We start from the raw sequence: 12,108 nt of genomic DNA, 5'->3' as shown, positions 1-12,108 counted from the left end.
TTCAGATACATCAGAAATTTAAAAAACAAGATATGTGATTTCATAACCTAAAACATGATGTAGCAACTAGAGTGAAATGTTCTTCAGAGGTGGGATAGAAAGTCACTGGAAAGGAGCAGAGGGTGGGGTGGGAACCTGGTGGAGGAGAGCAATGGAGGGGTGGGGTGGGGGAGGGAAAGAGGAACATTTGTAATAATATGAACAATAAAGATTTATTTAAAAAAAAAGTCACTGGAAAGGAATGTTATAGAAGATATTTTTACAATCAGGAGATCCTAGGTTGCTATTTGTTATGTAAATTTGCTCAGCTCTGGGTCTCAGTTATTTATCTACAATGTAAAGACCATATTACCTTAAAGTAGCAGATTAAAGGTATTACAGGGGTGGGCATGAAAATAGTGTTGCCACATTAACAATGGGGAGAGCTATTTTATAATACTACAAATAGTGTCTAAGACCTTTCTCAACTTCTTTACAGCCAATGTATACTTATAAAGTAGGAAAGCTGATTATTATAAAACTAAATGGAGAATCCAGAGAATAGATATAGTAGCTGGAATTTACTACTTAATCAATGATGATGGCACTAATAGCTTATAGCACTTAAGGTAAACCAAGAATCAAGTTCAACAGAGTTCCACCTCATGCAACTAGGGCCAAGAACTCCCCCCAAAGTATACATTACCTTTGCCATGATGTAAAAGGCACAAAGGAGGAGCTGATCCAAATGTCTGTCTTTCATTAGGTCAGGGCAGTGAACTAAAGTAAATTCAAAACACGTCCATATCTTCCTTCGTAACTCATTTGAAACATCCAGTTTTAAACATAAATCACGTAAGCGTACACTTGCCAAATGATAGACCTAAGATGGACGGTAGCACATTGATACAAAAAAAATAAGTAAAAATCATTTCTTAAATTTATGCCTTACCATGAACATTGGCTTTCATGTCAAGATTAATAAGTGCCTAGGCAGTTGATACCTTAAATTATATAAAATTTCTGTTCTATAGTACTAGTTCACTGCTATGGCAGAAGGATATAGATGAAAACAAAATCTCTTTAAAAAACTACCTTTAAAACTATTATTATCATCATAAGATGGCAACCACCCTAATTTATTTTTTATTTAAACAATTTTTCAAATTTGTTACTGATTTTTAAAGAGAGGAAGGGAGAAGGAAATAGGGAGGAGAAAGAGGGAGAGGAAGAGGGAGAGAAAAACATCAATGTTAGGATAAAACATCTACCAGCTGCCTCTTGCATGCCCCCACCAGGAATTAAGCCCATAACCAGGGAATGTGCCCTGAGCAGCAACTGAACTGGCATCCTTTTGTTGCACTGGGCAATGCCCAACTAACAGCCTCATCAACCAGGGCACCCTGACAATTATTTTTGAAAAGATGTCTTCTACTGCTCTATGCTGCCATCTATAAAGTAAGAAACACTATAATGCAGAATTTACCTGCATTACACGCATTATGAATACATAATTTTTCAAGTGTTCAGAAGTCTCTATTTTTGTTTTTTGGTTCAGGTAGAAAACATAAAATGTCAGAAAGTAAAGAACTAAATTCATTGTTTGACTTAAAAGAAAAATGAGTCAGAAAGCAAAACCATTTAAAGAATTTCCCATATAATCTACATTGTTTTTATGAAACAATGAGAAAGTTAATGAGAAAACTTTTTCCTTTTTGTTATTTTTAAGTATGTCAGAGTAAATTCAGTGCAATGCTCTGAACCATATATATGGTAATGTGAAAATCTCACAAACCAGTCCTGGATTGTGAGAGAGATGTCCCTCGAGGGGTCCCAGATTGGAGGGTGCAAGCTGGGCTGAGGCCTCTAGTGTTATATAAAAAGTTATATAAGAACACAAGTTGTATACACACACACACACACACACACACACACACACAAAGTCATTATATGAATTGACACTAATGCAAATGACCAGAAGATCTTGCAAGATTCTAAAATGGTTTCTAATCTTAGAAACATTATGTTTTATTGTTTTAAGAATTGGTAACCCTGCTGTGGTATTCCTAAACCAGACTATTCCGTTTGAATTAATTTTTTAAATTTAAATGTTCGTGAAAAAGAGTAAAGCATCACTTACCCACAATAAACTCCCATCTAAAACAACATTAACACATTGGAATTAAAGTAAATTCCAGAAGATGATCAACTGCTTATCCTATATAATAAAGAGGTAATATGCAAATTGACCATCACTCCAACACACAAGATGATTACCCCCATGTGGATACAAGATGGCCGTCACAAGATGGCCTGCAGGGGAGGAAAGTTAGGGGGGACCAAACCAGCAGGGGAGGGAAGCTGGGGGGAACCAGGACAGCAGGGGAGGGCAGTACGGGGTGACCAATCTAGCAGAGGAGGGTAGTTGGGGGCAACCAGGCTGGAAAGGGAGGGCAGTTAGGGATGACCTGGCTGGCAGAAGAGGGTAGTTGGAGGCCACCAGGCCAGCAGGGGAGAGCAGTTAGGGGTAACCAGGCCAGCAGGGGAAGGCAGTTAGGTGTCAATCAGGCTGGCAGGGGAGTGGTTAGGGAGTGATCAGGCTGGCAGGCAGAAGTGGTTAGGGGAAATCAGGCAGGCAGGCAAGTGGTTTGGAGCCAGCAGTTCTGGATTGTGAGAGGGATGTCCCTTGAGGGGTCCCAGATTGGAGAGGGTGCAGGCTGGGCTGAGAGACACACATACTCCCTGTGTACGAATTTCATGCACCAGGCCTCTAGTGTTATATAAAAAGTTACCTAAGAACACAAGCTGACAGAAACATTAAGTTATATCAGAAAACTCCTGCATGTGCCCTGACGAGGGCCCAGGCTGGGGAGGAGCCTGCAACCAAGGTATGTACTCTTTTCTGGAATCACACCCAGGATCCTTTGGTCTGCAGGTTGACACTCTATCCACTAAGCCAAATTGGCTAGGGCTCAAATATGTTTTTTAAAAAGACTAAAGGTACATTACCTGATACCAATGTTACACACAGACATTATAAGAAAAGAAAACTACAGACCAATATCTCTTTAAATGGTAATGTGAAAATCCTTAACAAAATACTGGCAAACTGCCCTAACCAGTTTGGCTCAGTGGATAGAGCGTCGGCCTGTGGATTGAAAGGTCCCAGGTTCAATTCTGATCAACAGTATGGACCTTGGTTGAGGGCACATTCCCAGTAGGGGGTGTGCAGAAGGCAGTTGATCAATGTTTCCCTCTCATTGATGTTTCTAACTCTCTATCCCTGTCCCTTCCTCTCTGTAAAAAAAAGAAAAAGAAAACAGTAAGACTGGCATGAAAGAAAAATGTAATAAAAATTAGAAACAATTCTATTTTTTTTTAAAAAAAAGGTAGAAACAACCCAAATGTCAATCATATATGAATGAATAAATAAAATAGTATACCATACACACACACACACACACACATATATATATGAATATTATTTAGTCTTAAAAAGGCAGGGAATTCTGACACATGTACAACATGAATGAACTTTAAAGACATTATGCTAAGTGAAATGAGCCTGTCACAAAAGGACATATTTTATGAATCCACTTATATGATTTACTCAAATTCACAAAGACAGAAAGAAGAATGGTGGTTATCAGGGTCTGGTGGGTGGGCAGGGAGAGAAAGAGGAACAGGAATTACTATTTAATAGATACAGAATTTCAGTTCAGGAAGATAAAAATGTTCTGGAGATGGATGGTGGTGAAAGTGGCACAACAATGTAAATGTACTCTTAATGACACTTAAAAATAGTTAAAATAATAAATTTTATGTTATATAAATATATATATATTTTACCACACACACAAAAAGGAAAGCTAAATCTGCTGTGTTATATTCAATCTTTCTTGCATTGATTAAAAAAGATCTTTTTTATTTATTTTTTAAATATATTTTATTGATTTCAGAGAGAAAGGGAAAGGGAGAGATAGAAATATCAATGATAAGAGAGAATCCTTGATCAGCCGCCTCATTCATACCCACTACTGGAGATCAAGCCCACAACCAGGACATGTGTCCTTAACCAGAATAGAACCTGGGACCTTTTAGTCCACAGACTGATGCCCTATTCACTGAGCCAAACCGGCTAGGGCTATTTTTATTTAAAAAAAAAAAAAAATTTTCTTTTTTTAAATTGATTTCAGAGGAAGGGAGCGGGAGAGAGAGAAACATCAATGATGAGAGAGAATCACTGATTGGCTGCCTCCAACATGCTCCATACCAGGGATCGAGTTTGCAATCCAGGCATATGCCCTAACTGGGAATGGAACCGTGACCTCCAGGTTCATAGGTCAATGCTCAACCACAGAGCCGTGCCGATTGGGCTAAACAAGATCTTTTTAGATGCTATAAAAACACATACCTTTCTATAAAACAGTGCCAAGGACCCAGTTCTCTTTGGTCTGCTTATTCCAGTTGGATGTACCTCTTGTGCTTTAGTCAGATGGGTTTGTTTTGGAGAAGTACCAATTAATGACTGAGCAGTAAGTGATACAGGACTCTCAACTTTGGACTCCTGAGTTGTGTTCATGGAAATTGGTATCAGTGTGATCTCTCCAGCATCATTTGCAATACCTAAGTGTGCAATACAAGCAAGAGTTCTTTTTTAGCAAAAGCTGCACATGTCCCAGAAAAACTGTCATTATATCTACCCATTTACCGGTATGTGAATAAGCATAGAAAATAAATTCACTTAAATGTTACCATGCAATGGGATTGTAACTTTATGTCCTGTTGTCCCCGTTATGATGGCTGTGGCCATGGTTAAAAGACTTTGCCCAGGTGAAATTGATATATTTTCAGCAGTAATGCTTGAAGAAGGAGCAATTTTCAATTTTTTTCCTTCTGTTATGATCCTGTCCATAAGCATTTCCTTTGGGGGTTCATCCCCAAAAAGTCTTCTCTTAGCACTCCCTGCGGCAGGAGAACTGTAGCGTTCATGGACAGAAATTGGAGACAATGGTTGCATATCTAATAAAGAGAAAAATAAATTTATAACAGATTGATATGTATTCTAAAATAATGAACCAGGTTCATTATGCAGTCATAAAGATGAAGTGGTGGAACATGCTGTAATATAGATATATCTTGATATCTGTCCTCATATCAAGTCAAAAGTGAGAAAGAGGCCTGAAATAAATTCTTACAATAAAATGTGAAAATGATAGTTCACCCTCTGGTTTCTTGAACACTGCCTATATTAAAGGAGCAAAATGTTAAGGGTAAAGTATAGATAGAAGCTGAGAGGTAGAATGAGGTGACCTCTAAATTTAAGTAGTAGTCCAATAAGATTCTGTCTCCCAATCTCATCTAATAAATAACACTTAAGAAGGAAAAATCAGTTATTTGGTTCACAGTTTTGACTTCACCTTCCATACTCCCAGACTTCTAGCAATGCTGGAACTTTAAGGCAATGCTGGAACCACACCTTCGCTACACCCAACAGTCATGACCACCAGTCAATCAGAGCAAGTATGCAAATTAATCCAACCCAGATGGCAGTTAATTTGCATTCAATTGAAGACAGCATAGAAGGAAGAGGGAGGGAAGGTGGAAAGCAAGGTGGCTGCAGCTGCTGGAGGGAAAGTACTGGCAGTGCGCGAGGGGCAGGGTGAGCGTGGTGTGCGGGGCAAGGTGTGCAGCGGTGGTAGCAGCGTGTGTGGCCATGGAGCCGGTGGCTGCAGTGGTCTGTTGCAGCAGGAGATGTGGGGAAGCGGGAAATGTGTTTTGGCAGGAGGGAAGTCCACCGGAAGCCTTACAGGAATATTCCTGCAACAGGTCCCTAGTCATAATAATAAAATGCCAGAGGTTGTTTGCATGCATATAAGCATAACCAATTGACACAAAACACTGGGGTTTGAGGGCATGAATGGGAGTGGGGGCAATAATAAGATATATATACTTATAATATCTTAATAAAAAAAAATGGAAAAAAAATGCCAGAGGTGTCATGACTGGTCACCATGAAGTGCTTAGAGCACTCTGGTCCCTCCCCCGAGGCCCACAGGCTCTGATTGCAGCAAGGCTGTTGAAGGGTGGGTGTGGTGAGGCGAGTGCAGGAGGCGGGGGACGGGGATGGGGCCGCATTATTTCACATGCTGGGCCTCTAGTATACATATAAATTATAGTCAGAGATACATTTGTAGACAGACACACACATACTTCATGCTTTGTATCGTTCCAATATGCAGTTTAACAACAGCCCTAGCAAAACAGTTCAAATTTCAAATTTCAGTTGACAAGATATAGTAACTGTGGGTAACTGTATAAACTAAAAACTTCAGTCCATAAACCATTATATAAATAATAGCTGTGCATCATGATCACATCTATTATCCCAGTGGTCGGCAAACTCATTATTCAACAGCGCCAAATATCAACAGTATGATTGAAATTTCTTTTTGAGAACCAAATTTTTTAAACTTAAACTTCTAATGTTACTTCTTCAAAATAGACTCGCCAAGGCCCTGGTATTTTGTGGAAGAGCCACACTCAAGGGGCCAAAGAGCCGCAGTTTGCCGACCACTGTGTTATCCAATTCATGTAGACAACAAAACATATGCCAAGTTATGCTTCCCTTATCTCCCAGTGGTAAACCCACACAACATTTTATAAACAGACAAATGAAAGAGGGAATCATTAGAAAAAAGATATAAGTACAACAAAGAAATAAAAAGTGATAGTGCTAAACGTGAAATTAAAATAGAAATTGTAGAAGAAAAGCTGACTCTGGGAATATTATTGACACTATCACTGTTCAAGAGATTTACATATGTAGCTAGAAGTACTTTGTAAAGATGAAACTTATGGATATAAAAGAAAAGTTTTTGTGACAAAAAAGATAATATCCAATAGGAAGTAATGATGGCAAAAATTTAACATCAGAGAAACTCAGATATTTCACAGCATTGAAAACACAAAGAATAAAATGTTGAAAGTTGGGAGCATTTTATACCTTCCTTCTTGTTACTCCCTTCGGTTCCAGCTCAAATAAACTCTTATAAAAATTCTAAAAATAAATAAAATGTTGAAAACTGATCCAATATGAGTTTAAAAGACACAAAATAGATGCTTCCCTCAGTCTGAGAAGGGAGCAAATACTGTTTTAATTATTTTCTGTGTTTTAAAAAAAGACAAAACACTTATTCTCAATGTTTTTAATTATATTGTACTAAGTAAATATTTTTACTTCTTATTCATTTCTCTAATCAAATAATTGATAGAGAATTTTTAAAGTTTTGACAAAATTTTTAAAGATTATAAAACAATCCTAGTTATTCCTCTTGTTTACGAATATTATTTTATATGCACAGCTTGCACATTTTTATAATCTTGTACTACATCTATAGCTTACACATGCATGCATGTACCCACACACACATAAAAAACTATAGTTCAAAAATGAATCTTGAGCTATTTTACTATGCACACTGAATATTTCGTTCATCTGAGGTTGGTTCAGAGACATTCTGTAGTCAAAAGATTTTCTTAACTGATTTAAGAAAAAATAAAGCAAGAGCTACGTAATCCAGAAAATGTACACATCAGTATGCTATATCACAAGAGAAAATAAGGAAAGCTGCACTAAAATCTTCCTATTAGTAAGATTCAAAGGAACTATTTTAAGAACGTAGTATAAATAAATCAGTCATTAGATAAAACTTTAGCATCCCAGTGAGTAATCTGCTCTACTTTAAATACTTATCTTTCTATAGAGACATACATAGACAGAGAAAGTAATTTGTCACATTTAAAAATTAGGTATTTAGCTTATTAAGAAATCGTTTTCCACCATCATTTAGACAAGGTGTGTGTGTTTATTAAAAGACCAAGATATATTTTCACAAGAATTGATACTGAAATTACGAAAAATAATTATATTTAAAATCAGATTGGTAATCTTTTACTTTAACTTAAAAAAGTATAAAATGAGCCACAGTACGAGTTGACGTAAGCATTGATCCCTCTTTCAAATCCTAATGAAGAAATAAAAAATATATTAATAAGACTTGACATTTTCTCTGAAAAAAATTGTTATTTTTCATTGTTTTACTAATGTTGAACATACCCCTTCGAAGACTTCCACTGTCTGTCCGAACTTCTTTGACCCTTGGATGCATTAGAGGAGACATTGGCATCATGGGAAGATGACCCTGTATATTTCCCCCATTTCCTGTTTCAAAGTTATTTGGAAATATAACCTGTTGAAAACAAAAGCCCTTTGCTTTACATACAGATGAAACTACGGATGAAAACTTATAACAGAAAAAATGAGAAAAATCTTAACTTCTTATTTAACTATGTAATTTCTCTTTCCTTTTTTCTTCACAAAATTGCTCAATAGTTAATATTGTGAAATTGTGTGTAGAATTAATTACACTTAATCTTATCATCTATCTATGTAAGTTTATCAACAATTAGAAGTAAACCTATGAGGTAGGCACTATCACTCTCCACTTAGAGATGAGAAAAATGAGGCACAAATTTGATTGCTCAAGGACACATTGCTACAAAGTAATAGAGCAAGAGCATTAACTAAAATCCATTTCTTTCAAATTCATAACTTTTTTTTTACTTTCCCTATGGGTTCTATAATGGAAATATTGATGAATACTAAAGATTGCCCCATTAACCACAGTGCTGCAAAAGACAAAAGATATGTGGAAGAGAGATCTCAAGAAACCGTTTTCTTTTAAGTTTTGGACAGTTCTTTCAGTAAGTTGGGATTAGGGAAAAGACCATCAAACCTCAGGGGAGGAAGGCAGGAGAGATCAACCAAAGGACTTGTATGCATGCATATAAGAATTAACCTGTGGACAAAATCAGCAGAAAGGTGAGGGCATATACTGGGAGGTGAGAGGCAGAATACAAATATCATGCATTGGGCTTCTAGTTATTTTATAAAATGACAGGATTATTGCATTTCCCTGACTCACTTCTTCACAAGTAGGAACTTTGTTTGCAGAAGCCTGGAGAGCCTCCCACAGTGCAGAATCGTGATTCCATGCTAAACTCTCCAAAATCTGTTCTTCAATGCTGTTCAGGTGTTTCACCATGTCCCTGGAAAGTCCCTCCTCTGAGCGGATCACCACCTCAATAACCTGGTGACAAGAAAATTGAGCAGATAATGTACTCTCAAGCAATCAGTTCTAGACTGGGTGGGCTTGCATGTATGAATAGCTCTGTGTTATTAATGACACAAAATCAAGGATATCCTTGAAGTAGTTTCTTTAAAATTTATCATTACTATTGAAAGTTTATACAGATGAACCCTTTATTGCCCATTGATCCCTTCTAGCCTGCCCCTTCTCCCACCCCAAGCCTTCACCACACTACTGCCTGTGTCCTTGGGTTATGCATGTAATTTCTTTGGTTAACGTTTTTATCAATTTTATGATTTTAGAGAGGGAGAGGGAGAGAGAGAAAATCTATGAGAGAGAAACATTGATTAGCTGCCTCATGCAAGTCCCCTATTGGGAATGGAGCCTGGGCATGTGCCCTGACCAGGAATTGACCTGGGGACATCTCAGTGCATGGGACAACATACAACCAACTAAGCCATACCATTCAGAGCTGAAAGAGTTTTTAAGATCTTCAAAATACTTTCATATATATTTGTTTTTCATGTTCTTTATACACAAAAAATTAAGATAATGATAGCTGAAAACTTGTTAACAGCCCAATAATGATAGAAGTCAGGCTTTGGGTTCCCAGCCCATTGCTATTTCGAATTTATTGCTGTTTTGAATTCATACTATTCTTCCTAATAGCTCAAAAGGAGAAAATGAATAATATTATATTTGGAAATAACTTTGTTTTTATATACTATAATTACATTTTAATAAGAGGGATTAAGCAAAGAAGAAAAAGAAGAGAACTCATGAACATGAACAGCAGCGTGAAAGGAGGGTGGGTGGAAGAGGGCATAAATGGTGATGGGAAAAACAAAATTAAAGCAGCTGGTGTTGCACAGTTGTTAGAGCTTCGGCTTGAACACCAAAGGGTGGAGGGTTGGATTCCCGGTCAAGGGCACATACCTGGGTTCCAGGTTCAATCCCTGGTCCTGGTTCGGGCACATGCAACTAATTAATATGTTTCTCTCTCCCCTTCCCACCCCTTCCTTCTTCCCCGCACTCTTTAAAAAATATCCTCAGGTGATATTAAGAAAACAAAGGAACAAACAAAAAGAGTAAATGCCTAGGACAATGAAAGTATATACACAAAAGTATTAATACTGATTATCATTAGAATTTTAATATTTGCATTTTTAGATAGCATCTGAAATGATCTTGTTTTATTATCCAGTCTCCATATTTTTTGAAGGATTTAATCTACTTGCATTAAAGTAATTGTGATATTGTTGATATGTATTTATTGCCATTCTATTATTCATATTTTTGAATTTTTTCTTTTTTTTAATTATTATCTGTGTACATATTATACCATTGCCCCCCTCCCATTGAATTTTTTCTTCTTAAAGAAGATCCTTTAACATTATTGTAATACTGGTTTGGTGGTGAACTCCTCTAGCTTTTTCTTGTTGGAGAATTTCCTAATCTGCCCTTCCATTCTGAATGATAACTTTGTTGGATAATTTCAGTTGTAGGTCCTTGCTTTTTCTTTTCTTTAAAAAAAAAATTTTTTTTTAAAGAGAAAGGAACAGAAAGGGATAGTTAATAATATTGATGAGAGACATATCAATTGGCTGCTTCCTGCTAGCCCCCCAATAGGGATCGAACCTGCAACCAGGACATATGTCCTTACCTGGAAGTGATCCTGTGTGACCTCATGGTTCATGGGTTGATACACAACCACTATGCAAGCATGTAGATCCTTGCATTTCAATGACTGAATATTTTGTGACAATCTCTCTGGGCCTGCAAAGTTTCTATTTAGAAATCAGTTGACAGTCTATGGGTTCTCCCTTGTGGATAACTGCTTTTAAGATTCTTTTTATCTTTTATCTTTGGTATTTTTATTTATTTATTTAATATATTTTATTGATTTTGTACAGAGAGGAAGGGAGAGGGATAGTTAGAAACATCGATGAGAGAGTCATTGATCAGCTGCCTCTTGCACACCCCCTACTGGGGATATGCTCGCAACCAAGGTACATGCCCTTGACCGGAATCGAACCCTGGTCCCTTCAGTCCCCAAGCCAACGCTCTATCCATTGAGCCAAACCGTCTCGGCTATCTTTGGTATTTTAATTATGATGTCCTGCTGTGGGCCTCTTTGGGTTCATCTTGTTTGGGCCAATGTGCTTTCTGAACTAAATGTCTATTTCCTTTTCCAGGTTAGGGAATCATTTTTTTCAAATAGGCTTTCAATTCCTAATCTTTCTCTTCTCTTTTTGGCTTGCCCAGGAGGTGAATTGTTGGTACATTTGAAGCCCCAGAGGCTCCTTAAAACTATCCTAATTTTTTTTGGATTTTTTTCTTTTTGCTATTTTGATCGGATGTATTGTGCTTCCTTATCTTCCAAATCACTAATTTGATTCCCTGCTTCATTTACCCTCCTGTTGATTCCATATACTGTAGTTTTCGTTTCAGCAATTATATTCTTTTCTGACTGGTTCTTTTTTGTTTCCTTTCTCCATTTTTATGTTTCCTATCTATTTGTTGAAGTTCTAAGTTCATCTACTCTTCCCCTAAATTCATTGAGCATTCTTTTTTGAAAAATATTTTTTATTTTTATTGATTTCAGAGGGGAGAGACAGAAATATCAATGATGAGAGAGAATCATTGATTGGCTGCCTACTACTGGGAATTGAGCCCACAACCTGGACATGGGCCCTTGACCAGAATAGAACCTGGGACCCATTGGTCTGCAGGCCGATGCTCTATCGGATAGGCTATCCACTAAGCCAAACTGGTTAGGGCTCACTGAGCATTCTTATAACCAGTGGTTCTAACTCTGAATCTGGTAGATTGTTTATCTCCATTTTGTTTAGTTCTTTTTCTGGAGTTTTGGGACATGTCTGTCTCCTCATTTTGGCTGCCTGTGTTTGCTTCTATGATTGGGTAGAGCTGCTATGCCTCCCAGAGTGGACTTATGTAGTATGTGTCCTATAGGGTC

The 12,108-nt window shown here is 37.3% G+C and overlaps 1 protein-coding gene across 7 annotated transcripts in view; it reads right to left on the bottom strand.

Moving 5' to 3' along the window:
- Positions 1-12,108, bottom strand: part of RBL1 (RB transcriptional corepressor like 1) — a 58,912-nt gene that overhangs the window by 19,889 nt on the left and 26,915 nt on the right. For 6 of the 7 annotated variants that reach the window (XM_036418700.2, XM_045574364.1, XM_045574365.1 and 3 more), the window contains 5 exons: positions 8,967-9,131; positions 8,099-8,231; positions 4,735-5,001; positions 4,394-4,605; positions 686-862 (listed from right to left, as the gene is read on the bottom strand). In XM_036418700.2, coding sequence (XP_036274593.1) covers positions 686-862; positions 4,394-4,605; positions 4,735-5,001; positions 8,099-8,231; positions 8,967-9,131 — 954 coding nt within the window. The remainder of the gene's footprint in view (positions 1-685; positions 863-4,393; positions 4,606-4,734; positions 5,002-8,098; positions 8,232-8,966; positions 9,132-12,108) is intronic. The other variant, XM_036418702.2, reaches the window with a different exon arrangement.

This window comes from Pipistrellus kuhlii, unplaced genomic scaffold (genome assembly GCF_014108245.1).
Source record: "Pipistrellus kuhlii isolate mPipKuh1 unplaced genomic scaffold, mPipKuh1.p scaffold_m20_p_6, whole genome shotgun sequence".
Lineage (NCBI taxonomy): Eukaryota > Metazoa > Chordata > Mammalia > Chiroptera > Vespertilionidae > Pipistrellus > Pipistrellus kuhlii.
The sequence above is the reverse complement of the archived record's forward strand: the minus strand, read 5'-3'. Positions and strand labels throughout refer to the sequence as shown.